The sequence below is a fragment of the Haliotis rufescens genome, unplaced genomic scaffold (genome assembly GCF_023055435.1).
Source record: "Haliotis rufescens isolate VD_foot unplaced genomic scaffold, xgHalRufe1.0.p SCAF_7, whole genome shotgun sequence".
Taxonomy (NCBI): Eukaryota; Metazoa; Mollusca; class Gastropoda; order Lepetellida; family Haliotidae; genus Haliotis; species Haliotis rufescens.
The window spans coordinates 52,872,942-52,896,675 of NW_025964361.1; the positions used below are offsets into that span (position 1 = coordinate 52,872,942).

A 23,734-nucleotide genomic window follows, 5' to 3' on the forward strand; every position below is an offset into this window, starting at 1 on the left:
GCTAGCACACGCGAAACGAGATTTTGGAAACACTATCCAATACTGAGAGACGTTTACTTTGACATTAGTGTTTAGGTATTGTCTTATAACCAAACGATTCTAGGGTTGTGGATGACGTTTCTGAATGATTACTGGTGTCCTGATAAATCACATATACCATTACTCACTTATGTTCTATTTTTGTGTGATTGAATTCTCCGAGAAAATATCAATTTAGATTTCACAAATGAAATTAGTCTGTGAACGGCGAAATAAAAAAAATGTCACACATAGCTATATTTACGATGCGCCAAAGACCAACGACGTTCTTTCACGAAGGGAAGTTTATAAGGATAAGTCAAGGTTGATACTAACTTTGCGTGAAGCACGTGAAATCTGTCCCCCGAGCCTTTCGCACGTGCACCTCGCACTTTGTTGATTTGGGTTATAGAATGCATATCCCGGGGCAAATGTACCATTCATTTTGGACCAACTGCAGCACTTTTATCAATCACCTTGATAACACTTGTCCATGTTGATGTGTCTATTATTAGCAAACATAGCCCTGATCAAGATGATAATAATTTCATTGCTGTCTGTTCGTTTTGTTTCGTTTCGATAAGCTACCAAATCACAAGTACTGTACAAATACCAGAATGCAAAGCGTAACATACTGTAACAAACATATTTCGCAGTTCATAAACGGATAAGCCAGTAGTCCTGTAAGCAGAGACCAGAAAATAGGTCTCTGATGTAAGTACATATTTAGTTGTTAATTCGAACAATTTTTCCCTTGTTCGTCAGCCTTCCGTGCGGAATTCGTGGGTTCGAATCCCGCTGCCGACAAACGTTTTTCATGAAATTGTCATATCATCAAGATAAATGATAGGGAAAAAAAGAAGTTCCGTAATTACCAAGTGATGTTTAAAAAACAACTCAGTTAGTTGGACCAGGGTCAAAGACAAAGGAGCCATGGTTTTAGAATGTAAATAAAAATAGATAGGCCTACATGACGTTATCTCGAAATTTGATTAGAGCTGTTACATTCAGGATTGACTGTGGATTTATTTTCGATTCATTGAGGTATGAATCGAAAACCCGATGTGCAAACTGTATGAATCCGCGTAGCTGATCAGAATGCAGGAATTAAAATGAACAACGAATATTTAATTATATGGTTATAACAATCCGCTTTGCAAATAGGCCTACTGTGTAGTTTGGCGAGAACACTTACTTCTCAAACTAAGTCTATAGTCTGCTGTATTTGTGCATTCGTGTCCAACTCGTGCCATTCTTGTAGGTTACGGAAAGAAGCGAGTGGTGACGAATGGGGTGGTGAGTGTGGCAGGCGTTTCATACCAACAAGATTGAATCAGTGCTAATCATGGGCTTGCATGGGTTCTCGGACTTGGCGTAACACTTCTGTCACCAGGTGGCCCTGATACCTGTGTAGATCCGAGAGGTAAATATGATCAACTTTGTGAATAAGGCCACGATCATTGGCTGTTAGTACAGTATATGTGCAGGCACGACAAGATCTTTCAGATGTAGCATTCACTCCCAATGGCAATGGTTTCATATGTTAGCCATGTTTTTGGCCCCGGTTTTCGCGCATGTGATTATGGCTTTGGAACAACTTTGCGTAACTATTAATGGTTTTATGTTATGTAAGACCTGAACACGCCACACTGTCTAAAACGTAACGTAGCTGTTAAGGAATTGGTAAAGCTTCCTTTGGTGTTCAGCAGCAGCAGAGACCATAAAATAGATCTGTGTTATGGTCTGGTAGCAGTAGCGATACCGCACAGCACCAAAGCTGCTTTGGTCCAAACTGGTTTGGATGACGGAGTAATGTTGCTGAAAACTGCATTGTAGATTTTGGTCAATCATCAATGAGCCACACATGTCACCCGCTTATATAAGCACTAATGTTAGTTAACCTTCCATGAATTGCCATGTGTATGTTGTTTTTCCCGATTGGGCAAACAAATAAACAAAGTGATTTGGCTATTGCTGATTTTACTTTAAAAAATTGTGGTCACTGTGAGCATGGCCAGTAAGCAGTAGGGATGTCACGATACAGGTGTCACAAGATATGATACATATCTGATACATATCTGATACAGAAGCCACATTATGATACATATCTTGTAGGGCTGGGACGGGTAACTCGGGTACCTGGGTCGGGTGGGTACTGAGTAGGACCCAGGTACCCACAGGAATACCCGGACCCGTGGTTAGTCATGTGATATATTGTTTAATGACAAAAATAATCTTGAACTCTATGGTTACACTACAAGACACTAATTCCTTCTGATTTTTTCATATGGTTGAATAAAGACATAACTTAATTCAACTTCAGTGTATGAATGACCAGATTGTTTAATACATGTATCTAAATACGTTTTGCCAGGGCTATTCTAAAAATGTTCCCAATCAGACCTTTTGAGACATCTCCTGAGACCTACAGTGGGTACCCAGGTAGGGTCGGGTAATAGGGGGGGGGGGGTACCCGGGTAGTAAATTTGGACTCGTCCCAGCCCTAGTATCTTGATATACAACATTTTGTGCAGAAAACCCAGTCTGAGAATAGTAGCCATAGTCTACTCGCTCATTAAAGTAAAGAAGGAAAACTGACAACTGACTAACACCCATCAACCTGACACTGAGTCAAGTCAACTATTCTGTATGAGAAAACAATAAGAAAGGAAAAAGTTTATGTTACACACACACACACACACTCACACACACACACACACACACTCACACACACCCCTCACCCCTCACACACACACATAAATTTCCCAATTCATGTAGTCGTAGTGATTGCCAATGATGGCCAGTGTCATGGCTCTATAGAGCTGACTTGTATTTCACTGACAACATGACTAATAACATGAAAAAGGTTATGGTGCTTAGTTTTACACCATTGCATTGAATGCAGTTTTAAAATGCGTCGTAATTTGAGAAAATAAAAACTTTAATAATGATGCCAATTTGCAAAAATATATATAAAAATTTCCCAGTTTGCCTGCCAAAGGCACTTCGTTTGGCAGCCAAGATAAATCCCTGGCAAAATAACCTTCAGAAAAATTGCACAAATGTATAAAATGGACGCTCAAAAAAAGATTGCATCCCAAAGGATGCACAATAATTTTCTTTGTACTAAATTCATGATCTGAAATATAAAGGTCCTGAAATAATATCTTATAGTACAGTATACAACACCATACCAATACTTTACAGGACCCTCATATTACCTCTAAGGACCCCTGAAATTAATTATTGGGGGTCACCTGGATCCACAGTTTTGTAAGTAAGTGTTGTGGATGGTTAACTATGGGGCCAGTTGGCATGGTGCATTGATGACTACATCTGAGCTTGAATTCCCCGTGCACCAAAGCACTGTCCGTCCCAGTCCCCAACTCAATTGAAATGGATTCTTTCATTGCACCCGAAACGCCTACTGTCTCAAAATGTGTTCGTGCCAGACTGTGTGTTAGAGACCAGCCATGAAGATGTGTGTGAGAATAGGTCTTCAGCAATCCATGCTTGCCGTAAAAGGTGACTATGCTTGTTGTAAGAGACGACAAACGGGATCGGGTGGTTAGGCTCGCTGACTTGGTTGATGCATGTCATCGTATCCTAATTGCATGAATGAATGCTGATGATATCCATCACTTGATTCTCTAGTCCAGACTTGATTATTTACAGACATCCATGATATAGCTGGAATATTGCCGAGTATGGCTACATGCCACTGACATGATTGGTTGACATTGAAGGTCCAGGTCACTAGGTATGAACAAGGCTTCGGACAAAAAGTAATGTCACGTGTATTATGGATGCCATTGAAGGTCAAGGTCACTCAAACAGAGTTTGTGAACACAATAACATTGAGTATTTTTAATTGGAATTTACCAAAACTTGGGTTAACTCCAATGAACCTGGTTAAGGTCAAGTTCCTCAGAAACCTTTTTGTCAGAACATGGAATTCATAATACAATAACTTCATGTTTGTAACACCACATCTTCTGTCAATTTAAAATATTTGGCGGCGCATTGCTGAGATCGAAGGTCAAGGTCATTAGATCGGAAGGATCGTATCCCTATTACGTAGATCAATGTTCATGATGTCACTCACTGCTCTATCTGGTCCATACTTAATTATTTACAAACAGCCATACAGCTGGAATATTGCTGAGTGCGACGTTAAACAACAAACAAACAAACAAAGCATAGAACCTTAAATAGAAAATGTTTTTATCTTTGTTATTGAGGTAGCTATTAGCATAGGAACTTTTGTTTCAAGTTATACTGCACTGGTCATATTGGGAATATGCTTTCCCTGGCTGTGGCCATTTAACCAGAAGTGCTCAGAACTATGTTATTAACTGTTGTTACAGTAACTGGAAGCAAGGGACTTTCTGTAGTTTTTGTTTGTTTATTTGTTGTTTAACACCGCACTAAGAATATTCCAGCTATATGATGGTGGAATGTAAATAATCAAGTCTGGACCAGACAATCCAGTTATTGATATCATGAGCATCGATCTACGCAATTGGGATTCGATGACATGCATCAACCAAGTCAGCCAGTGATTAATATCATGAGCATCGATCCAAGCTATTGGCATCAATGACGTGCATAAACCAAGTCAGTGAGCCTGACCACCCGATCAAGTGAGTCACCTCTTACGACTAGCATAGTCGCCTTTTACGGCAAGCATGGGTTGCTGAAGACCTATTCTACCCCAGATCTTCACAGGTCTCTAGATGAAAAGGACTAAGTTATACTGTGTTGGACAACATCAGATATTGGTGAGGTTATCTGTCATGAGTTTTGCATGTAATGAAGATACATTGGTTTGGTTCAGAATAGTTATTCAATGCCAGGTGAGGTCATAAATGGGGTTTAACATCGCGTTCATGATTATTGCAATTATACAGCGATTTGCGGATTTTTGTGTGTGTATGCTTGTAGTAACCCGGACAAATGTCGCTATTATTGTGCTAGCCCACTGACATACAATGCCGCAGTTTAACATGGATACCCTACTCAGACACAGTATGCTGACTCCAAGCCGACCAGTCCTTCTTTTATCCCCTTTATGCCAAGTGCAAGGCAGAACAACATGTACCATCTTTTAACGTCTTATAGTATGAAATGGCGAGGTATTGAACCACCGACCTTCTGCTCTCAAGGCAGATGTTCTATCGACTATTTAATGTGAGGTGAATGTATGCTGCTTATGACTTGTTATCTCCTTTACTAACTTTCATAACATATGCTGGGGAGATTATTATCCTCCGCCTCGAAATGGGGCGGGGAGTAGAGGGACAGCGTTTGTTCATCCGTCCATCTGCGCTCAATTGGGACACATTTTCTCAAACTATTTAAGTTAGTGGAATGACATTTTACACACTGATTTTACTGGTCGAGATCTAAAATGAGTTCAAACATTGGTGTCTTAAATTAAAATTTTTACTCAGTTAAGGCTCTCGCTCCATGCTTTTCAACTTTGTGCGTACTGCGTGAAATGTGGACAAGTTTTCTCAGAAACTACTGAAGTTAAATGAATGAAATTTTGCAAGCTTTCTATGACATATGTATGAAGACTGAGTTAAAAAATGAGTGCCATAATGTATTTTTTCCAGTGTTACGTCCCTTGCTACACGTTTTTAGATTTTGTGCATCCTGTTTTCAAGTCCTTTTCCAATTGTGAAGTTATGTCCATGTGATTTCATTATGTTATCTATTTCCCATTAATACAGCTTCATGGGTTGAGTGGGGCGGTCGGGTTGCCTAGTGGTTAAAGCGTTGGCTCGTCACGCCAAAGACCTGGGTTCAAATCACGACATGGGTACAATGTGTGAAGCTCATTTCTGTTGTCGCTGGCTGTGATATTGCTGAAATATTGCTAAAAGCGGCATAAAACAATACTCGCTCATTCATTGGTTGAGCAATTGTTCATACTTAAAAATATAGAAAGGGCCTTTTAAGTGTTTTAATTTCATCAGATTTTCTTATGACAAAGCCTACCCAGTGCCTATCTGTTCTTAAGGCTTTATATAAGACTCTTTTTTTTATTGTTAACCTCAACTTCCACATTATTCACCAATTTTTTGAACAAACAAGATTGTAATGTGCCCCTTGGCAGGGCAAAGTGATAACACTGTTTTCTTGTTCATAATAGTCATGGACTTTTGCAGTAGTAAGGCTTTTGAACATGTTGCTTATTTAGAGTGTGATGGTAATGAAATAGCTGCCTCTTGTTTTAGGAAGACACAGAAAATAAGATAATGGTACTTGGGCAACGGGTGCCAATGAAAACACCTTTATTAACCTTTTGTGAAGACATGGTATCATCGCATGTTTGTGATATAGTCAGAATTGTACAGTAGACATGTCTCGTGATTGTGCAAATATTGTGTCGCTTATATTTGCACTTACAGGTACACGCTATGGCATTTAATTGTAGGTAGGGGCACTGATCAATTATTCATTCGAACCAACACACTCAAGCTCAGAATGGGATATTCCAGAATGCGCTGACCTAAAGCATGTGTTGAACTAATGCATGTGTTGAATTAAAGTTACGGTGTTGATGACTCACCTGTGTGCTATAGGTGCGGTTCCCTCCTTTCAGATGATGTCATGGAGTCCCTAACTGAAGCCATACGAAACAATGACGTAGATCGGGTTGGGAACCTTCTTGACTCTGGGGAGATAACTGATATTGATGAAGTCTATGATGTTCTGACACCCTTATGCGAGGCGTGTCATGTCAATGCCAGGGACATAGCATTATTGCTTCTTTCATCTGGTGCTAGAGTTAATGCCCACTCAAACAGCCTAGGCAAACAACCTCTTCATTTTGCCTGCGACACCCCAGAGGACAGAATGAACCTTATTGAATGTCTTCTTGAAGCAGGCTGTGATATAAATGCCCAGGACGAAGATGGTAACACTGCTCTTCATCTTGCCTGCACCCAGTCAAATGTTGAAGTTACACGACTGCTCCTCAACTCCGGAGCAGACGTCACTCTGGAGGATGTGGATGGGGAGACTGCCTTACTCCGATCCTGCTATGCAGGTGAGAACACATTGGTAGAGATGCTGCTCACGCATGGATCGGATCCTTCCCAGAGAAACGGAACCTGTTTATTGACCTGTATTTTACGAGACAACTTCAAAGGAGTTTATGTACTGTATAAGTTATGCCCAGACCTAGAACTAATAGATGTGTTGATGCTGACTGCCTCCAAAAAGATGTTGGTAAGCAGGACAGATCTGTTACACCAAGGCACCTTTCCACAAGAAGATGGCTTTACAGGAAAGCTTCCACCTCTTCATGTAACCTGTTCAAACCCTTTATTCTGTCCATCCTACAAAGTGATAGTTAGTATTTTGGAGGTTCGTAACGATGTCCATAAGAAAGATTATGCAGGTTACTCGCCTCTACAATATGCTTGCTCCACTGTCAATCTTCATGCAGTTCAGGTTCTACTTGCGTATGGAGCTAACCCACTTCTTGATGGATGGAGGCCATTATGGAAGTTTTTCCCCTCACCCGTCCTGCACAATTTGGAGGATTATTTCTTGGTCTTGAAGTTGTTAATGTTGACAGGTTTCCGAATGGATGAGGAATCTTTCAGGATGTTCAGCAGAGCTGTGGAAGATTGTTCCAAACTTTCCACTGAAGAAAGAAAACGATTTGTGAGCCTTGTGACTCAGTGGAGGCTGCTGCCCTTGGATCTTAAAGAGCTTTGTCGTGTGAAATTACGGCAGCTACTTCCAGCAAATGTTGATAAATGTGTCCAACAGTTGCATCCTGACTTACCACGGAGCCTTGTGAGATATTTGCAGTATGACGATGTTGTGCCACCATTATTGTTTGATTTTGAATGATGTATTACTATTGCAGTGCTGAGACAATTTAGAAACAAGAGTGTGATTCAATGTATTCAAAGTACTGCATTTGCCTTATTAAGCTCCCTGCTCCAATAAGTGCCCCTGACCAATTTGTAAGCAATCTACATTAGCATCCCAATGTTAGACTGAACATTTGAATGAGAGTGTATATTTCGTACAGAGAACAGCAATGCAGAAAGGGAATATGATTGCCACGCAACTATTATGAAACTGTTTTAGTTTTCTTTAGGTTTGCCCTGCGTTTGTTCACTACCGCTTGATCACTGACAACTAATTTAACTTATAGGGTTTTAAAAACCCCACATATTTATTATTAATGAACATTTTAGTAAATATTACAAAAATTATTAAAGTTAAATTTGTTGTCCGTGATCAAGCGGTAGTGAACAAACTAAGTGAAAATGTCAATGAAACTAAAGCTATTTTCATTGTAATATACACACGCCAAACTAAGGACTCATGTGAATGTTTGGTCTCTTTATGGGGACACTTACAAAGACTATACTTACACATTGGTGTAGAAGTTAGTCAGGGACACTTAATGGAGCAGGGTGCTTAATATGACGAATACGTCATGCTGATATATGACGTATATTTGATCAATTTGATGTTTTTGGTTGCCTAGGAAACCATTTAAACAAGAGACATTGCAGCTGAAGCTCATGCTTACAGGATTTTGTTGTTGTACTGTTCCTATTGTGTACTGAATTTGTATTTCATTTGTTTGAAGTATAAAACAGTTTTATTGAAGTGTTTGATTTCTAATTAACACGTTGGATAATTGAAATTTTTGTTTTATATAAATAATGCGTCGGTAATGTGATTGAAAAGTTTGAAAGCCTGATTTAACCACATTAAAGATGCACTGGTGCAACCTGCACCTTGTACATGTCAGTATTGTACATGTATAATGTTGTGACTCACATACGAAGCAAGTTTTCTGCAGAACATTGATCTTTCAACCTTATTGAATTTGCCTGTTTGCCCAGATTATATTTTGTGGTTTGTGAGCCCCATACTCATGCTTGTGGTTAGATGACCAAAGTGGTAAATGTCTTAAGACCTGCATCATCTCAGGCTTTCTTCCCACATTTAGCTGACATGCAGCTCACTCACTCCTTGAGCTTGACGTCATAAAAACCTGTGTGTTCCACACGATTATGTGCACATACACCTGCGACGTTTTACAGCAATATGTCATTAATTTTTCTGAAAGAAGATAGCTGGCTAACACGTGATGCCTGTGTTGTACCTGGTACTTGGTGCATCAGTGAAAAGTGATGACGAGCAAACAGAAGAAAACCCAGAAGCTGCAGGTGCTTCGTGGATGGCGAAGACCCATTTACGGCACATTACAATCAGGCGAGCATCAACTTGCTTCATGTTCAGTAACTAAATTAAAAACATGACACTGATCTGAGAATTTATTTTCTGAAATTTATACCTATAGTTAATAGGTATGTTACGAGAGCAACCTAGTCTGGTGCAACACAGATTGGATGTCAACATGCACCAGGTGCAAGCGATATCTAACACCTAAAATCATGGAATGTGGTAAGGTGACTTGGGCTGACAAATTTCAAGGTTCAGTTAAGACACAGCATGAACCTCATTGGGCAACTTTCCATCAGTCCTTCATCAACAGTTCATCCATAAACAGTTTTTTCCATCAATTTTGTTGTTTGTTTAAGTCTGGACCAGAAAATCCACTGATTGACATCATGAGCATCGATCTATGCAATTGGGATACGATGACATGCATCAACCAAGTCAGCGAGCCTGACCACCCGATCCTGTTAGTCGACTCTTATGACAAGCATAGTCGCCATTTAAGGCAAGCTTGGTTTGCAGAAGACCTATATTCTACTCCAATATGAGACTCACATGAATTTTTGATAAGGAGTTCATGTTGTCGGTATAAATGCACCATTTTGAGATCATTATTCTGCGTTGGCAGTGATAGGTCTTGTAATAATGAGAACATGTTATGTACCCAGTAACAGGAGATGGTAATGTGACTGTTATACTTCTGGCGCCTCACAGGCTGCTTGGGTTGTATACATCCCAGGGAGCTGAGAATGAAAATTGAGTGCACACTGATCCATTGACCCGGATAATAATGGTGCACTTTGAGTATGATATCAAGCATGGAAAAAGTGCAATACAAATGGACTATCATTATTATTACCATTGTTAATAATAATTGTTATTAAAGCTTCCTTTGAAATAAAAAAAATCCAAGTATTTTAATTTTCATATTTTATTTTAGGATGGCTCTTTCATTTTCTGACTACATGGAGGTAATGACAGATTATGATGATGCTGATCGCTCCTTGAGGTCACGACTACATGCTAATCTGACCGAAATTGTCCACACAGGAGACCTGGAAGCTGTAAGGCACTATCTAGAGAGAAATACAGACAAACCAGATTACGTTGTTCCCTTTACATTAGCTTACAGATATGGCAACGTTGACATGGCCCATTTGTTCTTGTCCCTCGGAGTAAAAATTAGTAGGATATCAAAACCAACAATAAGTTCAAATTGCTGTATATTGAATTGGCCTATCATACAGGCATGCTGTTCAGGTTCAGCTAAGCTTGTGCAGCTTCTCATCGATGGAGGATGTGATGTCAATGTTACTGATGATGAAGGTAACACAGCTCTTCATCATGCCTGTGAACACGAACATGTCTCGGTAGCTCGTGTGTTGATTGAAGCTGGAGCAAATGTTAACAAATTAAACTGTGAATATGCTTCTCCTTTACTGGCACCCATCCATGTACCGAACATTGAACTGATGAAGATGTTGCTGGAGGCTGGATCTGACCCTAATGTGCTTGGAGGTGATTGTCTTCGCTGCTGTATTGCATTAAACAGCCTAGAAGGGGTGGAACTCTTATACAAAGAGACCAAACTCTGTGTGTATGATATTGATGGTTTGAGTACAAGATTGAGGCTCCTGAAAGCCCGAAAAAATCTGAGTGCGACAGACTTGTCCCCAGTAGCTGCAGACAACATGGCTATACCTCCACTACACATGGCGTGTAGTATGGACAGGTCAGACTCCTGGAAGATCGTGGAACTGATCCTGAAGATAGGAGCTGAGATCCATAGGGAAGATTATGCTGGCTTCAATTGCTTACAACATGCTTGTTCCAATGTCAATGTAGGGATCATACATTTACTCTTGGCCTACGGAGTTAACCCAGGGAGTGAGGGTTGGAAGCCATTATGGAGGGTTTTCTCTCCAGGTTTATCACAGCAACATGCTGAAATCTACTTCAAATCTTTAAAACTCATTGTGATGGCTGGGTTTGAGATGGATGAGGAGTCTGCGAGGGTATTCAGTGCAGCTGTAGAAGAATCCGATCTGTCAGACATGGGGAAGATGGAGTTTATAGCCTTCATCCATGAGTGTAGCTCCACACCACTCAGGCTGACCTCTCTGTGCAGGATAAAGATTCGCCAGTGTATTCCGGTCAACATTGATCTCAACATTAAGAGACTTGAATCCAGGCTACCAGCTGCATTCCTGGGATATCTGAGGTTTTCTGATATCTTTGATGTGAGCTAGTGAAAAGTTGTTACTGGATATGTTATCCGTGATCGTAACAAAGTTTTTGCTTCTTGATAATAAATGTTAATGCAACAATTTTGCATTATGTTGTAACTTGTGAGAATCAGTGGTACCCAAGCAGACCAAGACATCAACCCTAGAATTGCCACCATGACATTCCAACAATTGCCACTTGGACATTGTGCCTATTGTTGCCACATTTATATTACCATCATGACCTTAACTGTACAATTACCTCTTGGACATAAACCCTATAACTGCCAAATGGATATTGCACCTGAACATTAACACTACAATTAACATTACAATTAACATCAACACTATGCTTGACATTATCCCTACAAGTTTTGTTTGTTTGTTGTTTTACACAGCACTCGCAATATTCCAGCTATGTGACGACGGTCTGTAAATAATCAAGTCTGGACCAGACAATCCAGTGATTGATATCGATGTGATTCGATGACGTGCATCAACCCAGTCAGCGAGCCTGACCACCCTATCCCATTAGTCGCCTCTTACAACAAGCATAATGGCCTTTTACGAACCCTTCAAGTACCATCCTTACCATATATATGTACTATTAATTGCCAGTTGGACATTTACCCCACACATTCCACTTGGGACAGTTATCCTGTTGAAGACAATTGCCAGTTTAACATTAACCCTATAGTGGCCACCATGACATTACCTGTGTTATAATATTATGCATATTCATAGTGCGCCAAATCCACATGCTGAAGCCTGCTCAAAGTACTACATTATTTCCCATACTCCATTTTCATTCTCAGCTCCCTGGGGGACCATACAGGCCAAGCTGCCTGTGAGGCGCCAGGTTAACAATCACATTATCATTACATCCTACTGGGTACCCATTCACTGCAAGGCAAACAGGGGCACATTTCAAACAAAGTCACTTGCCTCAGGAGACAGTGCTTCAGTGTGAGACAGGACTGAAGCCCTGAAACTTCCATGAGACAAACTGCCGAAAAGGTCACCCATCCAACTACTGTCAGAGGCAAGGTTGCCTAACTTCACCTGATTTGTGATCTGAGGTCTGTGCACCAGAATCTTTCCGGATGTTCAGCAGAGCTGTGGAAGATTGTTCCAAACTTTCCACTGAAGATCGAAAACATTTTGTTAGCCTTGTGACTCGGTGGAGGCTGCTGCCCATGGATCTCAAAGAGCTTTGTCGTGTGAAATTACGGCAGCAAATGTTGATAAATGTGTCGAACAGTTGCAGCCTGACTTACCACGGAGACTTGTGAGATATCTGCAGTGTGAAGTTGTTGTGCCACCATTATTGTTTGATTATCCCCCGCCCCAACGAAGTTGGCGGGGGATATAGAAATAGGTTATGTCCGTCCGTGTCTGAGTGTATGCGGGCGGGCGGGCGGGCGTGCTTGTGTGTGTGCATCCCGAAATCGTTTCCGGAGCATAACTCAGAAAGCGTTAAATACTTCTCTGCATGTCTATCAGACTCATGCTGAACTGGTGCCTTTTGCTATTTAGGAATTTTAAATTTTTTTATTATTTACGTTTCCATGGCAGCAAGTTGGACTTCGGTTCTGTAAGGGTGGTGTTCGTTTCCGGTTTCGTTTCCGGTTTCGTTTCCTTTCTTACAAAACTTTGCAATCTACTTTGTGTCTACTAGGTACATACTGAACTGGTGCCTTTTGATATTTAGCACTTTTAGACATTTTTATTTTTAACGTTTCCATGGCAACAAGTTCTACTTAGAAAACAATAAGGGTAGGGTTCGATTCCGGATCAAATTTTCCACATCTATCAGACACAATGCTGAATTGTTGCCTTTTGCTATTTATGAAGTTTAGAAATCTGTATTACTGGGCATTATTTCCAGAAATATTTCCTTGCCAAGCATTGCATGTCTATATATAAAGCACATACTGAACAGAACTGGTGACATTTGATATAAAGGTGTTTTAGAAATGTTTATTTTAGAATTTCCATTGTAGCTATTTTGACATGGGCTAAGGGAAATGTTGGGTCAGTAACCTGGTTTGGGACCATAACGTGTTAAAATCGGCGGGGGATATAGATGACTTCGTCGACTATATGCTTGTTTTGAATGATGCATTATTATTGCATTGCTGAGACAATGTAGAAACGAGGGTTTGAGTCAATATATTCAAAGTACCGCATTTGCCGTATTAAGCGCCTAGCTCCAATAAGCGTCCATGACCAATTTGTGAGCAATCTACATTAGCGTTCCCATTATAGACTGAACGTTGAATGAGAGTGTATACTTCGTACAGAGAACAGTAATGCAGAAGGGGAATATAATTGCCTTGCAACTATTATGAAACTGTTTTAATTTCATTAACGTTTTCGCAATGTTTGTTCACTACCGCTCGATCACTGACAACAAATTTAACTTGTATGGTTTTGATAAACCCGCATATTTATTATTAATGGACATTTTAGTAAATATTACTAAAATTATTAAAGTTAAATTTGTTGTCCGTGATCAAGCTATTTTTATTGTTATATACACGCCGAACTCAGGACTGTCATGTGAATGTTCGGTCTCTTTATGGGGGCGTTTACAAAGACTATACTTACACATTGGTGTAGAAGTTTGTCAGGGAAACTTAATGGAGCAGGGTGCTTAATATGACGAATACGTCATGCTGAGGAAGCCATTCAAGCAAGTGTGACATTGCAGCTGATGCTCATGCTTACAGGAGTATATTGTTAAACTGTTAATATTGTGGAACTGAATTTGATTTTGAATTTTATCTGTTTGAAGTATAAAACAGTTTTTTTTAAAGTGTTTGTTTTCTACTTAACACAAGTGGGCCTTACTTATTGGAAATTTGAAATTATTTTTTTATATAATTAATATGTCAGTATCTTAATTGGAAGGTTTGATTTAACCATATAAAACATGCACTAGTGCAACCTGATATTAAAAAATGCAACCAAGTTTTTATTTCTACCTGCACCTTGTACATGTCAGTATGGCACAATGTTGTTAGTGACAAACAAAGCAAGGTTTCTACAGAACATTGATCTTTGAACATGACTGAGATTGCCTGATGATGTTTCGTGGTTTGTCAGCACCATACACTTGCTCATGGGTTTCGCCAAGGTGGTAAACATCCGAGACCTGCATCACTTCAGGCTTTCCTCCCACATTTAGCGGACATTTGGTGAAATAACTGAAATCTTGTTCAAAGCGGCCTTCAACCAAACTCCCTCAGAAACCATTCTTGGTGATTCGTACTGTGTCAGTGTCACTGTGCATGTAGTCAAACAGCCTTTCACCCAACTGGCTCACTCACTTCTTGAGCTTGACGTCATCAAACCTGTGTGTACTTCACAACTATGTGCACATACATCTGTGACATTTTACAGCAATATGTCATAATTTTTTTCTGAAACGAGACAGCTGGCTAACACCTGATGCTTGTGTTGTACTTGGTGCATCATTCTTCATTGTATCAATGAAAAGTGATCATAATAAGCAAACTGAAGAAACTCAGAAGCTGCATTTGCTTCGTGGATGACGAAGACCCAGATGCTGCACATTACAAGAAAGCGAGCATCAACTTGCTACATGTACAGTTACTAAATATAAAACATGACATTAATCTGAGAATTTATTTTCTGAATTATATATGCTTTGTTCATAGGTATGTTACGAGTTACCCGTGAAGATCCGGGTTAGGAAAGGTCTTCAGCAACCCATGCTTGCCATAATAGGTGACTATGCTTGTCGTAAAAGGCGACTAACAGGATCGGGTGGACAGGCTCGCAGACTTGGTTGATGCATGTCATCGATTCCCAATCGTGTAGATCGATGCTCATGATGTCAATCACTGGATTGTCTGGTACTCGATTATATACAGACCGCCGTCATTTAGCTGACATTTTGTCGTTAACCAATAAACAAACGTTTGCAACCGAGTCTGGTGCAACACAGTTTGGATGTCAACATGCAGCAGTGGCAAGCGATATCTAATACCTAAAATCGCCCCCTGTACATCGTGGTATATGGTGCGGTTGGATGTGAGGAGACTTTGGCTGACAACTTTCAAGGTTGAGTTAAAGCACAGCATGAACCTCAAGGGGCAACTTTTCATCAGTTCATCCATAAACATTTTCGTTCTATCAAAATTAGCAATGACATGAAGTTTCCAGGGCCTCACAGGCAGCATGGGTCGTATACATCCCAGGGAGCTGAGAATGAAAATTGAGTGCACACTGATCCATTGACCAGGGATACAGGGTGTGCTTTGAGCATGATATCAAGCATGGTAAAAGTGCAATACAAATGGACATGGACTATCATCATTATTAGCATTGTCATAATAATTATAATTAAAGCTTCCTGCCAAGTAAAAAAACATTAAACATGAAAACATTATTTTAATTTTCATAATTTTATTGTAGGATGGCTCTTTCGTTTTCTGAACGAACCACTGACTACATGGAGGTAATGACAGATTATGATGATGCTGATCGCTCCTTGAGGTCTCGACGACACGCAGAACTGACAGAAATTGTCCACACAGGAGACCTGGAAGCTGTAAGACACCATCTAGAGAGACATACACACACCGAAACAGACAAACCAGATTACGTTGTTCCCTTTACAATAGCTTGCAGATATGGCAACGTTGACATGGTCCAGTTGTTCTTGTCCCACGGGGTAGAAATTAGTAGGATATCAAAACCAACGAATAGTTCAAACTGTTGTATATTGTATTGGCCTATCATACAGGCATGCTGTTCAGGTTCAGCTGAGCTTGTGCAGCTTCTCATCGATGAAGGATGTGATGTCAATGTTACTGATGATGAAGGTAACACAGCTCTTCATCATGCCTGTGAACACGAACATGTCTCGGTAGCTCGTGTGTTGATTGAAGCTGGAGCAAATGTTAACAAATTAAACTGTGAATATGCTTCTCCTTTACTGGCGCCCTCCCAAGTACCGAACATTGAACTGATGAAGATGTTGCTGGAGGCTGGATCTGACCCTAATGTGCTTGGAGGTGATTGTCTTCGCTGCTGTATTGCATTAAACAGCCTAGAAGGGGTGGAACTCTTATACAAAGAGACCAAACTCTGCGTGTATGATATTGATGGTTTGAGTACAAGATTGAGGCTCCTGAAAGCCCGAAAAGAGCTGAGTACGGCTGACCTGTCCCCAGTAGCTGCGGACAACATGGCTATACCTCCACTACACATGGCTTGTAGTATGGACAGGTCAGACTCCTGGAAGATCGTGGAACTGATCCTGAAGATAGGAGCTGAGATCCATAGGGAAGATTATGCTGGCTTCAATTGCTTACAACATGCTTGTTCCAATGTCAATGTAGGGATCATACATTTACTTTTGGCCTACGGAGTTAACCCAGAGACTGAGGGTTGGAAGCCATTATGGAAGGTGTTCTCTCCGGGTATATCACAGCAACAAGCTGAAATCTACTTCAAATCTTTAAAACTCATTGTGATGGCTGGGTTCGAGATGGACGAGGAGTCTGCGAGGGTATTCGGTGCAGCTGTAGAAGAATCCGATCTGTCAGACATGGGGAAGATGGAGTTTATAGCCTTCATCCATGAGTGTAGCTCCACACCGCTCAGGCTGACCTCTCTGTGCAGGATAAAGATTCGCCAGTGTATTCCTGTCAACATTGACCTCAACATTAAGAGACTTGAATCCAGGCTACCAGCTGCATTCCTGGGATATCTGAGGTTTTCTGACATCTTTAAAGTGAGCTAGTAGAAAAGTGTTCCTGGATATTTTACCTGTGAACGTAACAGAGTTTGTGCTTTTTGATAGTAAATATTAATGCAACAAGTTTGCACTTTGTGGTAACTTGTGAGAATCAGTGGTAGCCAAGCAGACCAAGACATCAAGCCTACAATTGCCACTATGACATTATCCCATCAATTGCCACTTGGACATTGTGCCTATAGTTGCCACATTTATATTGCCATCGTACTCTTAACTCTACAGTTACCTCTTGGACATGGACCCTATAAAACAATTGCCTAATGGATATTGCAACTGAACATTAACACTACAATTAACATTAACACTATGCTTGACATTAACCCTACAAGTTTTGTTTGTTGTTTAACGCTGCACTCGGCAATATTCCAGCTATATGACGGCGGTCTGTAAAGTAATCCAGTCTGGACCAGACAATCCAGTGATATTTATCATGAGCATCGATCTACGCAATTAGGATTCGATGACATGCATCAAGCAATTCAACGAGCCTGACCACCAGATCCCGTTAGTGGCCTCTTACGACAAGCATAGTCGCCTTTTTACGAACCCGACAAGTGACATCTCTACCATGTATGTACCATGTACTATTAACTGTCAGTTGGACATTTACCCGACACATTCCACTTGGGACAATTGTCCCTTTGAAGGCAATTGCCAGTTAAAACATTTGTGATCTGAGGTCTGTGCACCAGATCACTTCCCAAGCTACTGCTTATGCATACTACTCAAAAGAAGTTAAAGAACAGACTATTATTTTCTTCTATGTAAGAATTGGGTGTTCTTAAACTTTTTTGAGTAGTATATGTTTGACAGATCATTCATTGTTTGGGAGTTCACAATAAACTCTGGATATAATGACCTCTGAGTGACCTGTAATCTGTCTGTTTATCTGTCATTTGCTGGTGAATTGTAGCAATAATTACTGCTTCTCTGGAGACCCCCTCCCATCGTAAGAGGCGACTAAGGGGATCGGGTGATCAGGCTCGCTGACTCGGTTGATGCCTCACATCATATCCCAAATGCATAGATCGATGTGCATACATGGTGTTAGTCACCGCATTGTCTGACTCCGCCGTCATATAACTGTAATACTTCGGCCTTAAACATCAAACACCACTTGGTGAGAGTTTGGTTTAAGGCCGCTTTGAACAGTGAGTGAGTGAATGAGTATGGTTTTACGACGCTTTTAGCAATATTCCAGCAATATCACGGCGGGGGACACCAGAAAGTGGCTTCACACATTGTGAATCGAACCCGGGTCTTCGGCGTGACGAGTGAACGCTTTAACCACTAGGCTACCCGACTGCCCCTTTTGAACAGCAATCCAGTTTTTTTGCGTGTCAGCTTGAGGTTATGCGATAACTTGAAGTGATGTAGGTCTTAGACGTTTATCACTATGGTGAAGCACGAGCGCGGGTATACTTATAGCTATAATCAGGACGGGGGCGGTCGGGTAGCCTAGTGGTTAAAGCGATCGCTCGTCACGCCGAAGACCCGGGTTCGATTCCCGACATGGGTACAATGTGTGAAGCCCATTTCTGGTGTCCCCCGCCGTGATATTGCTGGAATATTGCTTAAAGCGGCGTAAAATCAAACTCACTCACTCACTCACTATAATCAGGACAAATCGGAAGTCTAACCCACTCTCATAGGTTTCTGGGTGGCGTTGTACAAAGCGATCTTAGCGCAAAGGTGGTCGTAAATCCCATTCCTTAACATAGACTTACGACAGTCGTAGCGTTAAGGTTGTTTTGTACAACCGCATCCAGGTGTGCCCAAGGGACGCAACTCTGTACAGCGAATTGCGGCACCTAAGACAACTGACCCAACTGCTTCTTTGGAAAGCACAGTGATTCCATAGTATTCATTTCCTATTGTAGATTTGTAATATCTAATACACGTGATTTAATCATATTTATTTCACAACATGTGTGAAGCTAGAATAATCAAGTAAAGACTTATATTACTACCCCTCCAGATGTCAAATACTGAATCAATTATAATGTCAAGGGCAACTAATATAAAGTAGGGTGACTGATAAAAAGTAGTTATTTTGTATAAAAACTGTTGTCGACTCTAAAGTAAAACGTTGTAAGCACACAATCAGATGCATTAGAGTCTATACCATAGTTTGCCCTTAGATAAAGGTTGGAAATTTAAATCAAATTTGTTTCAGTGCATTTTTTCACCTTTTAAAATTCCTTTAAAATCATTCAATGTACTGGTTTCCGTATACGTAGTAAGGAAGCCCGCCGTCATGTAGCTGGAATATTGCTGAGTGCGGCGCTAAACCACAAGCAAACAAAAGTAAGGAAGGAATTCCAGAGTCGGTAACAAGTCTTCATCTGAGGATATGTCACAACTGACTGGTTGTTGGGCTTTTATGTAAGCTTCAAACAACAGTGAAGTAGAATACCTGTTATATTATGGTCCGATGTTCTGAATAAGGGGGGACACGGGTGGCCCAGTCGTCTAAGGCGCCGCGATTCGCTGTGCAGAGTTGTGTCCCTTGGGCACGCCAGAAACCTATGATTGTGGGTTCGAATCCCGGTTCGCCCCGATTATGTTTCTAGGTTTGTCAGCACCATACCCGTGCTCGTGGGTTTCACCGAAGTGGTAAACGTCTGAGACCTGCATCACTTCGGGCTTTCCTCCCACATTAAGCTGACACGCCGTGATATAACTGGAATACTGTTAAAAGCGGCGTTAAACCCAACTCACTCACTCACTCTGAATAAGGAAGGGGCGGTCGGGTAGCCTAGTGGTTAAAGCGTTCTCTCGTCACGCCGAAGACCCGGGTTCGATTCCCGACATGGGTACAATGTGTGAAGCCCATTTCTGGTGTCCCCCGCCGTGATATTGCTGGAATATTGCTAAAAGCGGCGTAAAACCATACTCACTCACTGAATAAGGATCGTTGGTCTGAAAGGTGATGTGGAATCATTACGACCCCTACGGGCCAAGGTCAACAAATCATGTTGAAGGTTGGCACTTTAGCTAATTCCTTTTCGCGCTGGTTCACAACCCTTCTTCAGAATGGTCAGGTTGATGTTGAATTTATAATTGGTTGTAAAAAAGCGTCCTTGAAAACGTAATTACAAGCAGACTGATTACGCCTTCTCCGCGTACAAAAGTTTGAGTCCAGATGGAAGTGTATTATTCAACATTTGGAACGTGTGTCGCATCTGACTGGATTGTATACAATGTTTGTATATCTGAATATAAAACGTCAGCGCACGAAAATAACCAATCTGGATTATCTGACCAAACCGATTCCATACTGCGTAAAAGGTAAATAGAAAACCTCCGAGTGTCTATTGATATCAAATATATCAACCCGCGTACGAGTTGATAAAAGTGGAAAGACTCCGAGGCAGTTTGCGGACAGTAATAAGCAGTGTCGTGTAAAAAGTACTGCTAACAACTTCAGTAGCAGAGCCATCAGTAATGTCATTTGAATGTGACGTCATGGTAACCAATCAATGATCTGGAAAGTAGTCCGTCATAATCTGATCTCAGGTCATCACCATGGAATAGCCAATCACGGGCCTGGAATTTGATCTCAAAACTATGTTTGATACCAGTTATCTCAAATGGGTTTCTCACCCACGGGTGTGTAAGAAATGAATTTTATTCATTGATTGTACATCTGTGTACATTAATGTCGCGTGTGTTTTGTAGCAGGCTGTTGTTTAATGTCTGAAGACATGATACATCACTGATGATGTGCCTGTGATAAAGCAGACTATTCCCGGCTCTTTGATCGTGACCGTTGTGTCACAGCGTAAGTGTACGTATCAATTAACAATTCTGATTGTGTGATTTAACTCGCTGGACCAATACGCGGCTGTTTGTGCGTCCATCTAAGTGAAAGACCAATTAACACTTCTGATTCTAAATGCAGGAATCGCTCGACCAGTACGAGGGTATCAGAAGCAATACAATCACGCGAGAATGTCCGTGGTCAATACTCGCATTGTCGCCAGGTTGTTTGTAAGCAGGGAGCTATAATTATCAGCATCAATCACGATTGGTGACTGGCAAATCAACGCTAGGGGCCAGTGGGCGATCTGTTTCTGAAGAGGTGCATGTGCATACTCTTCTCATTTCACAATAATTGGTCAGGCGAAGAATAAATGGAGCGGATCATCCTTGTAGAGGAGAATGAACATCACTATAACTTCTCTGAACATGCGCGGTGTTGTAGCTTTATGAAGTACATGTACTCATGAAAATGGCTTGGGTTCAAGAATATGTAATATTTCATATCAATAAATCAGTAACTGGGTGAAAAATACCTTGTAAGCACTAGTACTTTAACATTACCTGTCAAACATTCGGAGTTCCGTTCTACGCCATTACTAATTAAAGAACCGCGAAATATAAACTAAAAAGACTATTAAGATTTTACAAATTGCCAAATATGTTAAATAAGATTTGTAATGTATGAATTCTATCTAATATTATTATGTATATTATCTTACAATTTACATATATTACCTTACATATGTATAGTGGTCTAGTGGATAGAGCGTCAAACGTTTCCAGGAAAATCGCTTCAGTGCAACATTAAACTCAGGACATATTTCGAACTATTGTAAACTCGGTCGAGGCTGCAGACAGGGGGATCCATTGTCCCCATATATATTCAAATGGACAGTTATGTCCCCATATTCCACTACATGATATAATTTCTATAAATTTCGAAAAACAGATGAACAAAGCAAGGAAAAAGAGTCAATTAATTCTAAGGAGTAAAATAATGATAATAAAATCCCGAATTATGCGTCCTTGAAAACGTAAATACAGGCAGACCGATTACGCCTTTGAGTCCAGACAGAAGTGTATTATTCAACATTTGGAACGTGTGTCGCATCTGACTGGATTGTACACAATGTTTGTATATCTGAATATAAAACGTCAGCGCCCGAAAATAACCAATCTGGATTATCTGACCAAGTCGATTCCATTCTCCGTAAAAGGTAAATAGAGAATCCCATATATATTCAAATGGACAGTAATGTCCCCATATTCCACTACATGATATAATTTCTATAAATTTCGAAAAAACAGATAAACTATGCAAGGAAAAGGAGACAATTAATTCTACGGAGTAAAATAATAATAATAAAATCCCAAATTATGCCCCATTCATTCCTCCCTAATCCAAGTTAACAATTTTTCAAGAAGCTTAACTCTTTACAGTTTCGATATTTTGTAATGGGAAACGTGATAGAATTAAACGGAAAATGATAATTAATGATTGTAAGAGTGTCGCTGGATAATTAGCACCGACAAAGATCAAAGCAATAAGTCCCAAGCACGTAGCAGATTTGTTCCCTGCTCACGGTTCGTGGCTGGTGTCTCCTGGTTTCAATGGCTTCTTGTAGTTTTCTTTGTCGCCAGTTGTTGTTGTTGGTGGTGGTGGTGGACATGACGTGGCTTCCTACATGATGTTATGGCCTTTGTACTTGAGGGTGTGTTTTGGAATAGCGGATTTCAGGCCTAGTTTCTTGACAGAGGTCTGATGTTCTTTAGGTCTGGTGTTGAGTTGTTGGGGGTTTCTCTAATGTATTGGTAGCCACAGTTGCAGGGTGCTCTGGAATAGACATCTTCTTGGGTTTGTTGTTCTTACAGGTACATATATGTTCTCTGCCTGATATCATTTATTCACCTGATGGAGTAAGCATATACCCCGAAACGTTGTGTTCCTCATCCATAAATCTATAAATTCTGTTCCTTATGCGTATCACTTCCAAATGCCTTTCAACGACTTTCAGTACAAACATATCCATAGAATAATAACAACTAAATCGTTTTTCCTAGTTTTTGGAAAATGTAAAGATGAATTATGTTCTTTTTACAATAAAGAATCTAAAACCATAGAACATATTTTCTTTTATTGCTATTAGACTAGAACCCTAATTGAAATATTCCTTTACTGGTATGAAGAAAGAACTACAAAGACCCTGCATTTCGATAAAGTTTCATACCTCACACAGTGTCACGATAATCTAAAAATGGTCAATTCATAACTTTTTATATAATTCATAGATATTGCTAGCATCTCCTCCTCCGCATCCTTCTTTTCTGGTGCACGACCCCTATCACCCCAGTAACCCTTAACCACGTAGGTATGTCAGGGGATGTGTAAATCGTGGTTCCTCTATGGTCAATAAAAAATAATATAAAATGTATCATTATTGTCACAATGATATTTAGGATATTTAGCATACAATAACAAGACATTTGTTGTTATCGGGGAAAAGAAGGATCTTTCCATGTCCGATATTGCTTCAGCTAATCCTTCTCATTTGTATTACAAATTTGTATTTGTATTAACACATTGCTTCAAACGAATATCAGTTGCAATCACAATGTATCATCTCCTCTTTTGATAGGGAATATGTCTTATCTTTCCATTATACAACAAACCTATTCCAATAATATGTCGTGTATATTTAGATAGAATGAC

At 40.4% G+C, this 23,734-nt stretch overlaps 2 protein-coding genes across 2 annotated transcripts; both read left to right on the top strand.

Annotated features, from left to right (window-relative positions):
• Window positions 1-1,304: 1,304 nt before the first annotated feature.
• LOC124133751 (poly [ADP-ribose] polymerase tankyrase-2-like) lies at window positions 1,305-18,489 on the top strand. Its single transcript, XM_046498274.2, has 4 exons — window positions 1,305-1,441; window positions 10,184-11,487; window positions 12,561-12,756; window positions 15,912-18,489. The coding sequence occupies exons 2-4, from the start codon at window positions 10,185-10,187 to the stop codon at window positions 17,242-17,244; spliced, it is 2,832 nt and encodes a 943-aa protein (XP_046354230.2). The 5' UTR covers window positions 1,305-1,441; window position 10,184; the 3' UTR covers window positions 17,245-18,489.
• LOC124133750 (putative ankyrin repeat protein RF_0381) lies at window positions 6,444-7,890 on the top strand. Its single transcript, XM_048388215.1, has 3 exons — window positions 6,444-6,456; window positions 6,629-7,075; window positions 7,610-7,890. The coding sequence occupies exons 1-3, from the start codon at window positions 6,444-6,446 to the stop codon at window positions 7,888-7,890; spliced, it is 741 nt and encodes a 246-aa protein (XP_048244172.1).
• Window positions 18,490-23,734: the final 5,245 nt, after the last annotated feature.